The sequence below is a fragment of the Sorex fumeus genome, unplaced genomic scaffold (assembly GCF_029834395.1).
Source record: "Sorex fumeus unplaced genomic scaffold, SorFum_2.1 ptg000122l, whole genome shotgun sequence".
In the NCBI taxonomy this organism is placed as follows: domain Eukaryota; kingdom Metazoa; phylum Chordata; class Mammalia; order Eulipotyphla; family Soricidae; genus Sorex; species Sorex fumeus.
In genome coordinates this window covers 21533890-21554535 of record NW_026606179.1, presented here as the reverse complement: position 1 = coordinate 21554535, position 20646 = coordinate 21533890, and the positions used below count along the sequence as shown (strand labels likewise).

Genomic DNA, 20646 nt, shown 5'->3' with positions numbered 1-20646 from the left:
AAAGACAAAAGCAATTGTCTCCCAGGGACATCTCCTTGAGTTCATCTCCCCAAGAGAATTGCCTCCCACCAAATGTTTTATCTCTGTAAATGATCAATCGCACCTATGTCCTATACCTCAACCCTCTCAGATGTGCTATAAAGTATGTTAGCTGCTCTGCACTAAGCGGGCCATTTTCACCATTTAGGCTGTGGTGTCCCCTTCCCCCCACCCCCCGCGCCCCATCTCTCTACTCTGGGGAGGACAGAGGAGGCTCTCAGCCACTGAGCACACACAGACCCTTCATACTTTGTGAAATCACACAGAACGTACTCTCCCTCCTTCTGCCATGTGGGTTGCTCATGGCCAGGCCCAGGCTCTGAATTCTTAGTGTCATGGCTGAGAACCTTGACTGGGAACAAATAGCACTCATGTTCAAGAAAACAGGGGGCAGAGCGATAGTACAGTGGGTAGGGTGCTTGTCTTGCACAAAATTGACCCAGGTTTGCTCCCCAGTACCCCACATGGCCCCTCAGGCACTGCCAGGAGTGATTCCTGAATGCAGAGCCAGGGTAAAGGAAAGAAAAGTAAGCACAAAGTAAAACCCTCTAAGCCTTGCCCCAGGACAGCTGGCTGGGGTGCTAAGAGAAAACTCACTTTTCTTTTTTGTTGTTGTTGGGTTTTTTTTTTGGGGGGGGGGCACTCCCAGCAATGCTCAGAGGTTACTCCTGACTCTGCATTAAGGAGTTACTCCCGCCAGTATGTAAGGGACTTTATGGTATGCTGGGGATTGAACCTGGTTCAGTCTCATTGCAAGGCAAGTGCCCTACCCGCTGCACTATTGCTCTGGCCCCTCACTTCTCATTTTTTGACTATTGCTATCAGAACTTGAAACATGTTCATTCAGCCTTACCAGAGGCCGTAGAACTGACAATAGGATGACCAGTTACAGAAATGGCCAGAGAGGATGGTATAAGGTGACCTGGAAGTTTCTGTGCTCGTAAGTCAGGCCTTTGGGAAGCAACACAGAGATTGCAGGGCTGGGGGACAAGGTGCTCATCTGTAATAGTGGATAAAGTACAAGCCAAATGAGACGGTCTGAATTGCAACTCGCACCCAGCAAGAAGGCTGCTTCCCTGCTTTCTTCGCAGTGAGGTGTGGTCCAAGTTCTTGCCGGTTAGTTATTAGCAGAAGTATTGTGTGTGACTTCAAAAGTTTAGTAACAATGAGAAGGGGAAAATTCTTCTTTTTCCCTTCCTCTCTCCTGTTGCCAGATATGCAGATGAGATGGTTGCAGCTCCAGCTGGGCCATGAGGACAAAGTTCGGCAGAACAGAGTCAGAGGAAGACAAGTCTCCAAGTATTGCTGGGGCTGTCACAGACAGTCCTGGGTGCCCTGGACTGTGTCTTTCTAGCTGCTTTTATATGATGGAGAAATAGAATTCTATCCTACTTGCACTGCTATTACTTGGTTATTCTCTTAGGTGCACTTGGATGCTGGCCTACCTGGAGTTTTAGCATGTTAACTTCAGAGTAAACTAAATTTCTGTCTTCAGATTATGGTAGCATCGATGGGTTGCAGTACTGGGAGTTGAACCCAGGGCATTACACGTGCCAGTCATATGCTCGATCAGTGAGCCACAGCCATAGCCCTTTGATAATGTTTTTGGGGTGGGGGATCTAAACTATGCTCTGGGGGGCTAGAGAGCCACTCCCAGCAATACTCAGAGAGTTCAAGGCTCAGGACCAGCAGTGCTAGGATGAAAAGGACTCTACCTGGCAGTGCTCAGGGAATCATGCAGTACTAGGGATCAAACTTGGGGCCTTAGGCATGCAAGGCATGTACCCCTATCTCCCGAGCTATCTCCCCAGACCCTTGGTGACATTTTTCCCCCAAAACTAGATGTTCCTATTTTCTATACCTGGATACAAATTCCACAGAAACTCTTTTTTTCAAAATAATTTAAAATTTTTATTTTCATAAAGTTGCTTACAATAGTTGATTACATTCAATATTTCAACACCAATCCCACCATCATTACATCTTCCCAACACCACTATTTTGAAGTTTCTCACCTCCACTCAAGCCTGCCCCACAGGCAGATACTAGATAATTTATTTTGCATTGATTGTTATGAATAGTATAAGATGTCTCCACAGAAACTCTTAAAAGCTTTAGTCCTGCACAGTTTTACAACAACTTACATTCACTATTTAATGATAACATAATGCTCATAAGTCACTAGTGACAATAAGGTCAAGATAATAAAGATTTAAAAGACTGACACATTTACAAAACAATTATTTTAGTCCTAGTCCTTTTTCTTAAGTATTAAGCTACCTTTTATTTATTCATTATTTTTTAACATTATCCTTTTTTTCATTAAAGAGCCATGATTTACAAAGTTACTTATAATTGTGTTTTAAGCATACAATAATTCAACTCCAATCCTCCACCAGTGTCAATTCCCTCCACCAGTGTTCCCAGATTCCCTCCCCAACTCACTCCATACTTCACCCCCACCTGTCAACTTGACAGACACATTACAAAGTTCCAGAGGTTGCCACTCAAATCTCATATTTTCAGTTCTGTTCAATCTGTGTTTTGGGCATCTGACTATACCTCTCACTACCTCTCACTAATATCACTGGTCTAACTGAAGCCCTAATGCCTGTCCACCCATTCCTTCTCATTCTTTTCTTTTCCCACTAGATTTCTTTTCTTCTCTCTCTGTCTCCTCTCTAAACACTAGGGTCGAGGATGACCCTTGATGACTTTTTTTTTTTTGCTTTTTGGGGTCACACCCAGCGATGCTCAGAGGTTATTTCTGGCGTATGCACTCAGAAATTACTCCTGGTGGTGCTCGGGGAACCATATGGGATTCTGGGAATCAAATTCAGGTTGGATGCGTGTAAAGCAAATGCCCTACCTCCTGTGCTATCACTCCAGCCCCTCTTTGATGACAATTTTTAAAGGAAGGATTTTTTTATGCAAGAGGAAAAATTAAGAGGCAAAGGAGCACTGCACTGTCAAAAAAAAACAACCAATTTTATATTTTGATTCTTCTTCACCCATCTTTTGTGTCCCCTTTAACACTGATGATGTTAACACTTCGTTTCTGTTTCTAAATAATAGAAGTGGGTAGTGGTTATCTTGGGGGTGGGCAGGCTGCTTGATGAGAGAGGCACAAAGGAATCTTCTAGGGTTCTGAAAATGGTCTATGTTTTTACCTACATGATGGTTACATGAATAATATATGTATGCATACATTGTTCTCAGCTGTATTCTCCCCAGAAGAATACATTTTAATGTTGCACTTGAGTGAAAGCAATTCTAAAAACCTCTATAAAACCTCCTATCTTGTTTATGTTTAGTCTCTAAGTATTTTTCCTCTTAATAAAGGGTGTTGGGAGGATCCTCCCAGGATGGGAGAAGCATGCTGAAAGTAGACTATAGAACAAACATGATTGCCACTCAATGCCTCTTTTGCAGACCACAACACCCAAAAGGAGAGAGAGAACAAAGGGGAATGCCCTTCCACAGAGGCAGGGTGGGATGGGGGGGACGGGGGGGGGGATGGGAGGGATACTGGGATCCATGGTGGTGGAAAATGGGCACTGGTGGAGGGATGGGTATTTGATCATTGTATAATTGAAACCCAAGCACAAAAATTTGTAAGTCTACAACTGTACCTCATAGTGTCTCACTAATAAAAAAATTTTTTTAAAAATTTGCTGTTACAGAGTTGTAGGATCTCTGTTCTCTCCCCTTCTTCCTTCCCAATTTTGTCTAGTTGGGAAAGTGCCTCATTAATCAGCATTTTCCCAGGTACTTTTGCATCCAGGGGTGGCTGTGAGATTTAGGACTGGGCCAACAAGCCCAAGTGTGCTAGGGAGGGTGCTAAAAAGTTATTTTCTTGATTCAAAGAGAGAGAGAGAGAGAGATCCAGGTGATCATGCTGTGTCCAGGTAGACCCATCTATCATATCTCCTGAGGGCTAGAGAGTGGGTAGGGCACTTACCTATAACATGGCCCCAACATCACATCCCCCAGCATCACATATGGTCCCCTGAGCACCTTCAGGAGTGATTTCTGTATGCAGAGACAGGAGTAAGCCCTGGGCATTGCCAGGTGTGTCCCCACAGAAACATTTGTAACAAATACAGTAATGGAGGAGGCTGTGCCTTAACCCTCTGCCCACTCTACCCTTACATTTACATTTTCTGCTCAGAATATAGATTCTTCTTCTTTTTTTTTCTTTTTGGGTCACACCCGGCAGTTCACAGGGGTTACTCCTGGCTCATGCACTCAGGAATTACTCGTGGCGGTGCTCAGGGGACCATATGGGATGCTGGGAATGGAACCCGGGTGGGCCGAGTGCAAGGCAAATGCCCTACCACTGTGTTATTGCTCCAGCCCCTAGATTTTTCATTTTAAGATCATGAACCAAAAAAGCCAAACCCTGGGCTGGTGGTGCAGAGAGCTCCAGCCAGGGCTGTGGAACAGTGCTCCTGAGCAGCTGTGCCAGCCTTAGACCTCTTCGTCCCTTCATGTGACATGAGGGAAGCTCTCCTTTTGGGTTGATGCGGCTGTGATTTGGGTTTCTAGGCACAACTGGCAAACCTCAACGGAGATATAAGACTTCCCGCTTTACCTGTGACTAACTCCTTGAGACACAGGGAACCTCTAGGTCCTAGTTCACTGTGGCTTTAGACTGCGGCCTAGACAAGAAAGGAGAACCCTCAAAGACCCCTCCCAAATGAAGGTCCATGCACTCTCCAACCCCACCTTCTCCTGATATCAGCCTTCTTACTCACATCTGTATCTGAATTTTTCAATGAGCAGAGCTGGAGCGGGTGAGTCAACATGCAAAGACTTTTGGTTCATATACAATTTTCTGAGAGTTAGAAGTTACAGAAACTGCACCATTGTTTCCCAAATCTATTTTTAGCTAATTCCTGTTTTGCTTTGTTTTTTTTTTTTTGTTAGAAACTGCATTGCATTGCATTAAAAAAACTAGGGTTTTTCCCTCTCCTGGAAAATTTCCAAGTATTTGTAAATCACTTGGTTCTTTTTTTCTGGGGAGGGGGGAACGTTGGATTTGGGCCACACCCAGGGTTTACTCATGGCTCTGTACTCAGGGATCACTCTTGGCAGGGTTTGGGGGACTATATGGGGTTCCAGGCATCAAATTAGGGTCTGTTGCACGCAAGGCAAGCTCTCTACCTGTTGTACTATCTCTCCAGTCCCAATAAGCCAACCACTTATAACCACTATTTCTGATCCTCTCCCCATATCTTTTCAGAACCAGTCAACTCATTTGAGTTTCCTAAGATTTTTTGAACCCAACAGAATCCCCGATGATGCCACAGCTGGTGTGAAAGCACAAATCACATGTGAATAGAATTAGGTGAAAGAAAAAGAGGGGAACATGGATCATCCCATTCTGCCCCAAGTGGGCCCTATTTTGCAAAATCAGGCAGTGCCTGCATGCAAGTACCCCCAGCCTTCCCGAAAGACTCTGTCCTGCCTTCCCCTCCCCGCCAGCTCCACGTTGAGTGGCAGATCAGGAAAAGCAAAGAGCCTTGTGCTAATTTCCAAGGACGTCTGAGTCTGTAAATACATTGTTGCTTGTCTGAGCTAGAAGCTTTATGGCCTCAGGGGGACAGGAAGCGGGTGAGTACACTTAGGTCCATTTCTTGGTCTAACGGTCAGTCCTATGTGAATAGCAGATGGATGAAGAGAGGCTGTGGGTCAGAGAAACAGGAAAAGTTGTGCCAAACCCTTCAAGACTCCCAGAGAAAAGATGGCTCCCTTCTGAACTCTTCTGTTTCCCATTAGAATCAAGGTTTTGTAAATTTTTTTTCTTTTTGGGTTACTCCTGGCTCATGCACTCAGGAATTACTCCTGGCGGTGCTGGGGGGACCATATGGGATGCTGGGAATCGAACCTGGGTGGCCATGTGCAAGGCAAACACCCTACCCCACTGTGCTATCACTCCAGCCCCAGTCTTGTAAATCTTTCTGGTCTTAAATGCTAACTGGCACAGCAAACACTGTAGAGCAACAGCAAATGGTAGTCTAGAAGGTCATTCCTCAGTGGTTTCAGGGAAGTGTGACGCATGAGTTGGAAGCTGTTTTTGTTTTTGGTTGAGGGCCACACCAAACAGTACTCAGGGTTAACTCAGGGATCTGCATTTAGGGATCATTCTGGCAGGGTGCAGGGGACCATATGTGATTGAACCAGGGTTGGCTGCATGCAAGGCAAGCCCCTTACCCATCGACCTACCACGTGCAGGAAGCTTGATGACCATACTACTCATTAATCCTCTCATGCCAGGTCTTCTGTGGGCCTGGGACAGAAGTTGGGTCTAACCTCAACCCTCCCAGGACAGTGGAAGCAGGATTCATGGATGAGCTCTTCAGGAAACCAGTGCAGAGACTGGTTCAAGAGTTCAGTTCTCCCATTTAACACCCATGGAATTTCAAGCAGATTACTAAACTTCTCACTCCTGGTTCCTCATCTGCATAATGAGTAGAACCATGACAGCTTGAGGGATGTTTTAGGGAATCAATGAGCTCATCTTTGCAAAATAGATGAATGGTACCCTTAGAATGGGCATCTGATAATAGAACATCTGATTATCAGACAGAATGGGTATCTGATAATAGAACCCTAGAATGGGCAGTGAAAGTTGATTGGCATCCTGATTTCCTATGTCTGCTGTAACAAATGGTTATAAACCAGGTAACTTAATGCAACAGAGATGTATTTTCTTGCAGTTCTAGAGACCATAAGTCCAAAACCAAGTCCCTGAGGCTGAGGGACACCCATTGCCTGCTCCTTCTAGGTCCTGGTGCCTGCTGGCATTACTTGGTTTATGGCCTCATCACACCAATCTCTGTCTTCCTGTTTGCATGACCTTCTCCTCCTCCTTCTCCCTGTCTGAATCTTTCCTGCATTTCTGGTGACCAGTAGGGCCCTCTCCTATTCCCTGCTGGTTGCTCTTTATTGATACTTACTTGGAGTTGATCTCTCAGTTACGAGCTTCATCTCCCTGGAGATCACACTTTACACAGCAACCAGCATATCTCAACCCCTAAATCTCAGCATCACTTTTTCACTTTGGACTCTTCAGTAACTATTTTGTTGCCTCCAAGATGGAATCCCATCTCTTGACTGCTCCAAGTCTCTGCGATGCCCATATCCTCCTGTTTCACCACACTTCAGCCTCATTGACCTTTCTGCGCACGCATGCGCGCGCGCGCACACACACACACACACACACACACACACTCACTCACACACACAGGTGCTTTCTGTAACACATTTGCCAGTTCCTCCTCCCTGACCACTTCCTGAACAATGTCCCACAGCTCCTCTCTAGTTCCAGCTTGACAGTAACCTCACCCGTGGTTCTCTGATCCCTCAGACTAGAGAACTCCCCCACCACACTCTAACCACACTCCTTGTCGTCATCCTACTTCATTTCCTTCATTACATCCACCACTGCCCAATTGCTCCTTTATTCTTATTTGCTTCTTATTGTCTCCTTGCACATGAAGATCCACCCTCTGTAAGTGTGAGACTATTTTATTCCCTGATATCCTGGGCACTTCGCCCAGATTTCAATACATCCTAGTTGATAGATATGTAACTGCCCCTTTTGGGGGTGTATGGAGCTGTGTATACTAAGTAGCTCTCAGGAGGCTTTGGGGCTCAGTTTGGACCTCAGTTCTTGAGGTCAGTAGGCCACTCAGTGGTACTTGTGACTGTGAAGTACCAGGAATTGAACCTGAGGCCTTCACATGCCAAAGGTGCACTCCAGCCCGTTGAGTTGACTCTCCTGCATCACACATAGCTATTGAATGAATAAAGGAGGGAATAAAGGAGATAGCTCCTTGTTTATTGAACACTGCATTTCCCTCAGCTTTGGAATCCTTTATAGTTACACCTCCCTCATATTTGCTATGCAAGGCTATACCAGGACAGTAGATTAGCCTGAATGACAGATACTCTCCAGGACATAAGAGCTCTATGACTTCCAGAAACATGTGCTGGAAGTTCCTTAATCTCCAGGAGGGCTCTCAAATCATTACCGACTGGTGCTCTTTGTGATGGTTCTAGAATCAGATAAAATGAGGCATTGTACCTCTGAGGTCGTGCACCACTGAGATTTTGGAGACTGACTTCTCTCCCTTCTATTTCTTCCACTTTTCCACTCACATATCATCCAGGATAGACTTGTCAAGTATCCAATAAGATACAAGCTCAATGCCTGACCCTGGAGATATTCAGGAGAGAAAAATGCCTGACTTCATTGCTGATCTTCTAAGGAACTAAGCAAATCCTCTTATAGATAAATATATTACAATAAGCCAACATGAGTTGGAAAGGAATAATAAAAGATATCTAAGGACAAACAGTGAGAAAACAAAATTGGGGGTGAGGAAATCAGTGAAATCTATAATTACTCCAAAAATACTGAGAGAAATTAAACACCTAAGAAAATGGAAAATATGTCATGTTTGTAGACTAGAAGACTACAAATTGTTCCATAGCAGACTTTTCAGTAGAAATTTATTTGTATGGAAATGCAAATAACCTAGAATAACCAAAATAAGTTTTCTTGGGGAAGGCAACACCCCACAATGCTCAGGGCTTACTCCTGACTGTGCTCAGGGGATCATATGTGGTACTGGGGTTCAATCACATCCCAGGTCAATTGCCTGCAAGGCAAGCACCTTACCCACTACAGTATCTCTCTGGCCTCCTGGAGCAATTTCAGAAAAGAACAGATATGAAGACTTATGTTACCTGGTTTCTAGAATCTTACTGGACACAGTAATTCAAACTGTCTTGTTATGGAAAGACATAAGGATCACTAGAGCAAAAAGAGATTCAAAAATTGCACCCACCTATACATAATCAATTTTTTTTCAGTAAAGCACTGAACCCATTTCAAAGGGGAAAGAAAAGTCTGAAGTTGAATAGGCAGATAAAGATTCCTTGGGACACAAAAAATATATAAACCATTAAAGAAAAGCTAGATAAATTAGACTATAACCAAGATTTAAAACTTTTAATCTTTAAGAGTTAAATAAGAAAATTTAAAAACAAGTCACAGAATGAATGGACAAGTCATTTATAATGGATAAATAACTACTACAAATTACTACTATCTAGAATATAATAAATAATTCTCAGAACTCAATGGACTGGAGCGATAGCACAGCAGGTAGGGCGTGTGCCTTGCATGAGGCCAGTCCGGGCCAACCTGGGTTCAATTTCTCTGCCCAGAAGAGAGCACAGCAAGCTACCGAGAGTATCTCGCCCAGATGCTACAAAAGCCTGGCAAGCTACCCATGATGTATTCAATACATTGAGTATTAAATACATTAACAAGTCTCACAATGGAGATGTTACTGGTGCCCACTCAAGCAAATCAATGAACAATGGGAGGATAGTGCTACAGTGCAGAACTCAATAATACAAAGATAATCCAATTTTTTAAATTTTTATAATGTGGGAGCACTGCTGTTTATTCAGCCATTGATTAAGCTGAACTAATCCAAAAAACACTTCACAAAAAAGATACATACATATGACTATGAGCACTTGAAAAGATGTTACTTATCAGTAGACATCAGGAAAATGCACATTAAAATTAGTTTACCATGGTACACTAATTTAAATGCCTAAACTTTTTTTTTCCCTTTATTTTATTTTATTTTTTTTAAAGTTGTAGATTTACAATTTTTTGTGCTTTGGTTTCAATTATACAATGATCAGATACCCATCCCTCCACCAGTGCCCATTTTCCACCACCATGGATAATATCCCTCCCACCCCCATCCCCCCATCCCCCCTGTCTCTGTGGCAGGGCAATCCCCTGTGTTCTCTCTCTCCTTTTGGGTGTTGTGGTCTGCAAAAGAGGCATTGAGTGGCAAACATGTTCAGTCCATAGTCTACTTTCGACATGCATCTCCCCTCCTGGGAGGATCCTCCAAACATTCTTTATTTGGTGCTCCCTTCTCTATCTGAACTGCCCTTTCCTCTAGGATACCCGGCTGGCCTCTAAGTTATGGAGTAATCCTCCTGGTGCTGATCTCAGCTATTCTTGGGTATTAATCTCATACTTTGTTACTTTATATCCCCCAGATGAATGCAATCTTTCTATGTCTATCCCCCTCTTTCTGACTCATTTCGCTTAGCATGATACTTTCCATATTGTACCACTTGTATGTAAATTTCATGACTTCATCTTTTCTAAGAGCTACATAGTACTCCATTGTGTAGATGTACCAAAGTTTCTTTAACCAGTCATCTGTTCTTGGGTAAATGCCTAAACTTAAGACTAACAAATATCAAAGGTTGGCAATAATGTGGAACAACTGGAATTTCTGATGGAAATGTCATAATGCTACAACCACCTTGTAAAACTACCAATTTCTTTAAAAATTAAGCAAAAATGTTACCATTCAACCAGACAATAAGCTCACAGATATATTGTCCAAGAGAACTGAAGATATATATTTAAGGAAAAGTATGAATGCTTATTTCTTTATTTTTTCATTCTTTTTTTATCTATACTAGCAAAAAAGGGGGAGGACTAATATTCATGAATAGGTGAATGAATAAAGTATAACATCCATGAACTAGAATACTACTAACATTATAGATAATGTTGTAAGAACATATAATGAAAGAATCCAACTAGGTCTAGGAGGTTAGAGAAGACATTCTGAAGATAGAAATGAGTGTTGCAAAGAAGATTGGGAGTCTCTAGGGAGAAGTAGAGCACGTAATAAAAAAATAAAGAGCCACTGCGGAGGGAGAGATAGTACAGTGGGTAGGGTACTTGTCTTGCATACAGCCAACTAGGGTTCATTCCTCGGCATTTCATATGGTCCCCCAAGCACTGGCAGGTGTAATTCCTGAGTGCAGAGTCAGTAGCAGGCCCTGAATATTACTGGGTATGGCCCAAAAAACAAATAAAAAATAAGGAGCAATTTAGTCAGAGCCCTGGGCAGAAGAAAGCATGACCCATGAACAAAAACAAAAGATGGCCTTTTTTAAAGAGCAAGGAGAGAGAAGAGGGAAATGAATATGGATAAAAATTAGCAGGGGTCATGCCAGGCAGCCCTTCCTAGTCTTGCAAAGGATTTTGACATTTATCCAAAAGCAAAGAAACCTCGGGAAGGATGTTAAACAAGAGGTTGGTATAACCGGTTGGATATGTGTGTGTTTAATAAAAAGATTTCATTATTATTCATAGCATACGAGATTGAGTGATGAGAATTAAGAGGCGGTAAAGTCAGAGGCCCTATCAAAGACCCCAGTCCCAGGTAAAATTCTGGCAAAGCATAAGAAAATATCCCCTGAATTAAGTAACACAGAGACCACGGCCAGTCTTTGAAAGAGCTGACCCAGTGGGAAAGTAGGGAGCTAACTGAGAAGTGACTGATAATTAGGAAAGTAACTTAAATTAGATAATTAGAAAGTAACGCTCTAGACCACTTTAGATAACAGGTTCGCTTCCTATTATCACAAACTGGGTTATAAGGATGACAAGAGGAAGTTGAATTTAGAATCGCTTGTGAAAGACGCTACTTTGGTTTTAAAATACACACACACACACACACACACACACACACACACACACACCTCATATACACTTCCTTTTCCAGTGACATATAAGGGCATCATGAATCAGGAGTTTGTGTTTCCTTTATTATACTGTCCTCATAACAACCATGACGGAGGAGGTGGGGAGTGGGGGGTTCTCCAGAGCATCTTCAACACAGGCTATAGGCTACAGGCTATGAGGAAGGCCTGAGGGAAGTGAGAGACAAGAGGCAGATTAAAAAAAAAAAAAAGCAAGCAATCCTGCTTAACACCCCTTTCCCCAACAGTTTCTGCTTTGCACTTCAATCCATATCCTGGTGAGAATTTCCAGGAAGTCATTAAAAGAAAGAAAGAAAAAAAAAGACAAATACACTTGGTAGCAGGCAACAGAGACTGATCTTTTCCTGAGTTCTCCTGTTTGTGGACCTGGAAAGTGCTGTGTGCTGAGGGAAAAGAAAGCACCTCAGGCTGAGAGGAGCCAGAGGAGAAAGAAAAACTAAAGAACAAGAAGTTCTCTGGACCCTGAGGCTCTAGGTCACAAAACAAATCGTTTACTGGCCAACTGAGTACATGAATGAATGAATGAATGAATGAATGAATGAGAGAAAGCCACAGGAAGTCAGCACCTGTTCTAGAAAAGCATGGCGGCTCTGTGAATGGGAATCGGACTCCTGGAGACCCATTCCCTCAGTCGAGAGGAAAACATGTCCGAGTCTCGGTTATTATCTTGGTTTCCTCAGGTGTGAAGCTACACAGGTCTGAGAAAGGTGGAGGGTGAGGAGGGGCCTAGGAAGTGGGGTCAGCCCACAGGAAGGACTAGGGCCTCCTTTTTGTGGCTCTCGAACCCCAAACTCCCTCACACCATATGACTTGTCTACGCCCTGGGCCTCGGGTTGTCTCACCAGGTGGCTCCATCTCTGTGAAATTGTCCGACTCCCTGGGAGAAGAGGGACTTTATCCTCTCACCCTGTGTCCCCTCAGATCCATATCTGGCCAGACCTGCACACTCACAAACTCCACATGGAAGTCTTGGGGAAGGGCAGTTCTAGCCTCACTTGACTGAGTGGAGCCAGAGTTTAGACAATGATCGCCCCACGAGGTCCACGAAGGACTTTGAACCCACATCTGTGGGACCCTGCACCCTGCAGTGTCGCCGGCAGTACAAGCCTCTGGCCGAGGACGCTCAGGCTTCTCCCTGAGAGGGAAAACCCGAAAGCAAACTTGTAGAAACCATTAAGCAAGGGGAGTGATGAAAAAAAGGAAAGGAAGTACAAAGCCTCATTGCTGAAAACGGGCCAAAAACCAGCAGAAGAAACGGACCCAGAAAGAGAAGGTGACCCCATGGGGCCTGGGAGATGGAAGTGACCTCGGGGTCTGAGACACATGCGGGAGCTAGAGGCAGAACCAGGGGTGCTGGAAAGGAAAGTGAAGCTCTGTCAGGGGAAGACAGGGATGCTGGCGCCCTTCGGCCCGGTGTTAGACCAGGCTCAGTCACTGGCCTTCCTCTCTTGGGGCACGTGACTCTCACTGGTATAAAACCTTTCTCCCAGCCAGGTTCCTGACCATCTTTTCCTGCCTCTACTGGGGCGTCACCGTGGTGAAAGCCTCTCTGTTCCTCTTTCTCTGGCACTTACAACTTCTCTTCAGGACCAATCCTGAGAAGCCGTCGATCCAGAGGACCAGGCAAGGCAGCTCCCTGCAGGCTTGCGGTCTGGGAAGCCATGAGGGTCAGAAACGGGGTCAGGGGGAAGGGTTGTGGTGGGGGGCACTGGAGGAAGTCTAGCAGGAAGCAAAATGTAACTCTCCAAACCCCAGTCAGCAGTCAGTGTTGGGGGGACCAGGGGAAAGCTGGTCGACACCAGACCAAGGAGACCAAGGAAGGGTTGGATTGTGCCGGGTATCACGTCCAAGGCACAGACCCCATGGAGAAAGAATTCTCTGATCAGGGTCCAGCTGCTGCCTGGGGGCTTGGGGAAATATTCTACAAGATTTTTGTGTAAATGTCAGGGTAGAGGGGATTGTTGGGGATGTGTGTGTGAGGGAGATCGGACCCCAAAGGATAAGGCAGCTCCACCTTCCTGCCTCCCCCTCCTTGAGCTTTAACTAGCTTCCCCTTTTCAAAGGGGGTCCCAAGTCCAGCACTGGACAGGGAAGAAGCAGTTGGGAAAGAGCCTGTATTTTGTAGATGGGGAGAGAAAAGAAGGCGGTGGCTGGGACCTATGTCACTGCATCCTGGGTGAGCCTGGAGTCGGGTCTCATGCAGTGTGGCCTGGGGCCCCAGCCCTGCTTGTAGCCTGGATTCTCCTGAGAGGCAGCTGGCGGTCCTCTGGGCACAGCACCCCCCGCAACTCTTTCAGGCAGCGGCTCAGGGGGGGCGCATCCTCAGGCCTGAGGAGGAATGGGAACAGGCTCGGGAAAGCTGAGGGCTGGTCTCCCCCAGATACACAAGACCACACCACCATCACCGCCATCACTGCGGGCCTCATAGCCTGCCCACAGCAAAGTCAATAATTGCTCTGGGCCCTTGTGGCAGGTGGTATGAGCAAGTGGCGGGGGCAGCAGCTAACCCGGGGCTGGAAAGGGGAGCAAGCGGGGATGCCCGCAGTCCCCCTCCCTGTCCTGAGGCAGGCCCACTGACCTTGCCCTTTCCCGTCTCCTTCCAGCCCGGTCATGCTGCCCTTGAAGAGCTCCTTGATCCTCACGGCCTACATCATCATCTTCCTCACCGGCCTCCCGGCCAACCTCCTGGCCCTGCGGGCTTTCGTGGGCCGCGTGCGGCAGCCCCACCCCGCGCCCATCCACATCCTCCTGCTCAGCCTCACGCTGGCCGACCTCCTGCTGCTGCTGCTGCTGCCCTTCAAGATCATCGAGGCTGCCTACAACTTCCGCTGGCTCCTGCCCAAGATCCTGTGTGCGATCACGGGCTTCGTCTTCTACAGCAGCATCTACTGCAGCACGTGGCTCCTGGCCGGCATCAGCATTGAGCGCTACCTGGGGGTGGCTTTCCCCGTGCAGTACAAGCTGTCCCGCCGGCCCGTGTATGGCATCATTGCCGCTGTGGTGGCCTGGGTCATGTCCTTCAGCCACTGCACCATCGTGATCATCGTGCAGTACTTGAACTCCACCGAGACGGCCATGAAGGGGAGCGAACTCACCTGCTACGAGAATTTCACCAGTGACCAGCTGAGAGTGGTACTGCCCGTGCGGCTGGAGCTGTGCCTGGTGCTCTTCTTCATCCCCATGGTGATCACCATCTTCTGCTACTGGCGCTTCGTGTGGATCATGCTCACCCAGCCCCATGTGGGGGCCCAGCGGCGGCGCCGGGCTGTGGGGCTGGCCGTGGTGACGCTCCTCAACTTCCTGTTGTGCTTTGGCCCTTACAATATATCTCACCTGGTGGGCTTCCACCAGTGGCGGAGCCCTTCTTGGCGGGCGGAAGCCGTGGTGTTCAGCTCCCTCAACGCCAGCCTGGACCCCGTTCTGTTCTACTTCTCCTCTTCGGCAGTGCGCACGGCCTTCGGGAAGGGGCTACGGATGTTACGGCATCAAGGCTCTGCCCTGTTGGGGCGCTTTAGAGGCAAAAAGACAGAGGATGTGGCCACTGTGGACAGGGGTACGAGTCAAGCAGAAGGGGTCCCGAGTTCCGACTTCACCACCGAGTAGGGGTGCCCCTGGACCTTTGGAGGTGCCCTGGGCTTACATGGGGCCTGAGCAGTAGTGAGAGGGCAACCAAAAGGGTTTGGTCCTGCAAGTCAGGGCACCCCAGATCCATCTCACCTCTAGGACTGGAACAATTGCTCGTTCTTCGTTGGCTGAATTTTCCTTCCCAGAGGACACAGCTTCCTGGCCCAAGAAGAAATGGTTGGTGTGGGAACACCTGCCCCCGCACACACACACACCAAGCCAGAGTGTAGAAGCAGTGCAGCCATTCCCCAAATTGGTCCTGGGGGTAGGGAGGGAGGAGAACGAGCAGCTGGGCATCACTGAGCTGAAGCAGACTCAGTCACTGCAAGCACTAACATGACACCAGGACACTGGTCTGGCGGCGCACACTGGAAAGAAGCCACCAGGAAAACTCTGGAAAGAAGTGAAACGAGGTCAAAGTCTCAGCAGGTTCTGAGCCCAGGACATAGGAGGAGAACGGGCTCAGAGTCCATTCACTTGCTGCTTTGTAAGTAGACTCCCATCATCTCCCATCTCCCCCTGGGAACTGTGAGCTGCCCCAGGTCTGGGTCCTGTCTTCTCCCCCTACGGCCATCCACACAGGCCTAGACACAAGGGGAAGGGGTGGGCACAAGCTCCATCCAAAGTTCATGCCTCAGAAAAGGCAGGCTGGGTGGGCAGACGGAAAATAAAGATGATCCAACTCTAAAGTGAGTGTCCCCCATTTTTGTTCCATTTCTGCATGGAGCAACAACCCAGGAAAGTTCTAGAAACTTTGTGGACCAGATCTGAGACTTGCAGGGCAAAGCTTTCCCCTAACCACACTCCCAAGTCCTGGATCTTCACCAGCATCGACCGACCTCTTTTCACTGGAAAATGAGTAATTCATATGTTTAACAAGTAGGTGCTGATGGCCTACACAAGCCAGATATTTTTCTAGGGGCTGAGAATGTAAAGAGTCTAGATACATGTCTACCTTCTTGGGGCTTTCATGGGGGAAGGGGGAGTAAAAATGAGATCAGAGAGAGAAAGTTAAGATTCTTACTTTGCATATGGTGGACCTAACCCTGTTCAATCCCTAGCACCACACATAACCCCTAAGCACTGCCAGCAGTAACTTTTGAGCATACAGCCTGGAATAACCGCTAAACATCACTAGCTGTGGCCCAACTCCTCTCCCTCCTCCCCTCCTCCAAAAAAAAAAAACCATAATAAACAAATAAATAAGCAAGGTAACCAGAGAAGGTAGAAATGTTTCTTGTTTTTTAACCAAGGAACTATAATAAGAATGTGAGAAAAGAAGGGCTGGGTGGGGGTAGAAGGACCCCCTGAATCAGTGATGTTTTGGGTTAAAGAGTCTGGAAGGAACATGCTAGAAAGAGGAATTGCTGGTGCCAACACCTTGACGAGGGAGGAAGCTCTAAAGTCTCAAGTCCTCCAGGATGGAGGACGCCTTTAACGCCCCCAAACCAGAGAGGGCGGCAGCGGGGGCCTGGGCAGGCGAAGGCTTGCTGATGCATGGTTTGCAGGGTAAGGCCCTGCCCTGCATCCCTTGCCAACCACTGTGTCCGCCACACTCCTGCCAGAGCCAGTTTCTACCAAGGTGGAGGTTCAGCACTCAGGTATGGCTAGAGGCACCAAGAATCGGCTCTCATGCCAGGAGTGAGCCCTAAACACCACCAGTGTGCCTTCCCCCACCAAAATATATAGCATTAAACAAATATGTATGTACATATATATCTACAGGGGCTGGAGCGATAGCACAGAGGTAGGGCGTTTGCCTTGCATGCAGCCAACATGGCCGACCCGAGTTTGATTCCTCCGCCCCTCTCGGAGAGCCTGGCAAGCTACCGAGAGTATCTCACCTGCACGGCAGAGCCTGGCAAGCTCCCCGTGACGTATTCGATATGCCAAACACAGTAACAACAAAGTCTCCAATGGAGACGTTACTGGGCCCGCTCGAGCAAATCGATGATCAACGGGAGGGCCTTTACTTTACTTTTACTTTATATATATATATGTAATTTGTATGTGTGGAAAATCATCCCCTAACAACAACCCCAAGGTCATAATAGTTCCCTGTGTAAAACAAGTTTAGATCTAAAGGCATCAAACTTGCACAGAGGAAATACTAGAAGGTCTTTTTCTATATGCAAAAAACGCAGCAAACGTGAGTACAGGCAAAATAGAATAGGAAATTGCGTGGACGTTCCTTTAAGTTTTAAGGGAGTCCGCTGATTGGCTATTTGAAATATCCCAACCTGAGCTCTCAATATACCCATTAGATTTTGATGTCTACACTCAAAAAAAAAAAAAAGACTCAGCTCTTACAAGCCATTCCAGGCACCTTCTAGCACCCCCTCCCAGTCTCCCAGCCTATACTCCACTAACCTGTCCATCACATCCTCCCTGTGAAAAGGTTCTGCCCATGACAGGACTTTGGACTGCAACAGCAGCTGGATGTGGCTGGTTGGGCCCGCTCTAAGAGGATCCGGTAGAGTGTAGTACTCCTCCGAACTCCAAACCCCCTGCTGGATGACAGATGGGTCAACAGAATTGTTGGTGCTTGGTTAATGGCTAACAAAGTCCTGCTGCTCTCCACTGAGCGGTGCTACCAGGAAACCGGAGAAGAGAGCTGGCTCAGGCTGACCTGGGGCCCAGACCAGCAGAAAAGGGGAAGCTGCCATTGGCTGTTCCACTTCCCCTTTCTGGAAGAGATGCTTTTGAGCTCCATTCTCAGGAACTTGCATCTGACCACCGCCCGAGTTCACGTGGAGTGCTGGTTTTGTGGTGATTGTGGTGGGAGAATGTGGAGATGGGGAGGTGAGGGAGTGCCGGGGATGGGCTGGAGCCTGAAGGAAGGCAGATCCAGCTCCTTGTCCTTGGCACCCTTGCCCCTTGGCTCAAGGTTTCTCTTGTTCTCTCCCCACACCTGCAACTTTCTCTGATCCTGTGGTTAAACCCTGGTTCCGGTTTTTTTTTTTCCCCTTCACTCTGCTCACAGGAAATGATGACATTACTCATCTACAAATTGCACATTCAACAAGGAAATTGGGCCAAAAGACTCTAAACATCCCCCCCCACACCCCCAGAAGCAGTAGTCTCGTAACCTACTTGGCAAAATTTCCACTCTGGGAAACTAAGGGGGTATTGCAGGGGGTGGGGGATCTGCCTAGGAGAGAGTACTGTCACTGCAAAGGTGGCCCCCAGCAGAGCCTCTCCACCCTTGCCTCCTGCAACCAAGGCTCTCCACATCCCCGCACCATCTCTCATCCCCCATCTTCGGATCTTCATCCTCCGCCATCTGTTGGCCTCAGCTCCAACTGGCCTCAAGGGCAGTCGAGTCAGCAAAGTAAACTCTGCTCTAAATACAGGCCATGCACCCAGATAAAGGTCAGGGGGCTGCAATGCCCAGCAGACACGATGGCCTTTGAGCTCCCCCACAGACCCTGCTGAAAGAGGAAACCTCAGTTTCCCCCTCGCCAGCTGCTGAGAGCAGCTCCATTTATGACTGCCCCTCCACTACATTTTTAACACTCCTATGAATTCCTGGGCTCTTTCTGATGCATGGGAAGTTAACAATTCCCCCAAAATCATAGATTCTGCCCCAGACTTTAGGCTCAAGGAGACTAAGAGAAAATGAATAACGGGGAGCAGGGTGACAGACACTGGTGCAGATAAGACCCGATCTTGTAAAGTGACCCAAAAGCAGAGCCTCACAAGAGGGAGCATCTGGGCAAAGTTGGCAAGAACAGGGTGTCGGCCAGCACCGGGTGTTCCACCTTGAGCCTCACTCAACCTCTTAGTCACATGAGCCCTAGACACAGAAACTGTCACGTATGCTTAGCAAGTCATCCTAACTGCAGCATCTAGCCTTGATTGGTATTGAACCAAGGCAAAGCAGAGGTGGAGAGGTGATAGGTCAATAATGCTAAACTTTCTGTGATTGGACAATCCTATTAAGCTTAGACTCCCTATAAAATATGTGTGTATTTGGAAATAAAATGAACAGCTATCAGCTGCTCCCAGAGGATGTTTCTCCTCGCACCCATCATACTTCGCCCTCGTCTGCCCGGACCCGGTTTGCAATGTGTCCAGCCACCATTGAGGGGAAAACTGTTCCCCAACAGAATAATACCTAAGACCCAGGACCAAGTAGATTTACCCAAAGAACAATGGCCAAATAGATCATCCAAAAGGTCCATAGCTATAACCACCTTGATTAATCTTGCATTTTCTGTAAACATTCTTGTCACTTTTCACTTGAAGTGCAAAGACCCAATTTCCCTGTAAGTAAACCACAAATGAGTCATATTTCTACCACACTGTCTTCTAACTTCCAATTTTATTGAAAAATCCCCCAAGTTATTCTGGTCCCTGGCTCCTATTATCTGGCTCCTGGCTTGTGGCCTTTGATCTTCATCACTGTCACTGTCACTGTCCTCCCATTGTTCAGCGATTTGCTCGAGCAGGCCCAGTAACGTCTCCATTGGAGACTTTGTTGTTACTGTGTTTGGCATATCGAATACATCATGGGTAGCTTGCCAGCCTCTGCTGTGCGGGCGAGATACTCTCAGTAGCTTTCCCGGCTCTCCGAGAGGGGCGGAGGAATCGAACCTGGGTCGGCCATGTTGGCTGCGTGCAAAGGAAACGCCCTGCCGCTGTGCTATAGTCTTTTTTTTTTCCCCCCTCACTGGAAGTTTGTAAGATCCTTACCTTGCTCAAAAGCCTCTAAAATTTGTTCCATTGTGTTAGGCAGTCAGTGGCTCTTTTCCATCTGCAAAACATCCCTCCAGTTGGGAAACATGTTATGATTTTTTCTCTGTCTTCAAGTTCTTTCCTCTCACACTGGGATTCCCATTGTTGGGAGGATATTGGAGCTTCTAGTCTAACCACTCATTACCCCTTCCCTCCCACTTTTTATCTATATTTTTCTGTGAGATTTCCTCAAAGTCATCTTACAGTCCTACTCTTACATTTTTTTTTCTTTTTTGCAATCACTTTTAATTCCCAAGCACACTATTTTACTCCTTTCAGATAACCTTGATTTTAGAACATTCACTTTGCTTTCTGAGGAACTTTCATCACCCTACTGAGTTGCCCGTTTTGAATATAGGTCTCAAAGGATAAGGAGTAATATTATAGGTCATTCCCAGCTCTATGGTGATCCTGGCTTGTCTGCTCATCTGAAGAGAAAGTAAGAGAAAGTCGGTGACTGTATATTTTTAGATATGTGAAAAGTATAAAGGCAACATCACATGAGGTCTAGGTTTGCTTTCAAAGAAAAGAAAAAAGTGGAAGAAGAAAATGTGATGATTCTTGCTAATCATGGGATCTGGGTGATGAATAAATTAGGATCTGTAATACTCCTACTTT

General features: G+C 46.7%; 1 protein-coding gene across 1 annotated transcript; it reads left to right on the top strand.

Annotated features, from left to right (window-relative positions):
• The first annotated feature begins 14277 nt into the window (after window positions 1-14277).
• FFAR2 (free fatty acid receptor 2) lies at window positions 14278-15270 on the top strand. The gene has a single exon (XM_056136535.1). It carries the CDS (start codon window positions 14278-14280, stop codon window positions 15268-15270), a length of 993 nt encoding a protein of 330 aa, XP_055992510.1.
• The last annotated feature ends 5376 nt before the right edge of the window (window positions 15271-20646 follow it).

Coding starts and splice junctions, on each gene's coding strand:
- FFAR2 (XM_056136535.1), top strand. CDS start 14,278: ATGCTGCCCTTGAAGAGCTCCTTGATCCTCACGGCCTACATCATCATC.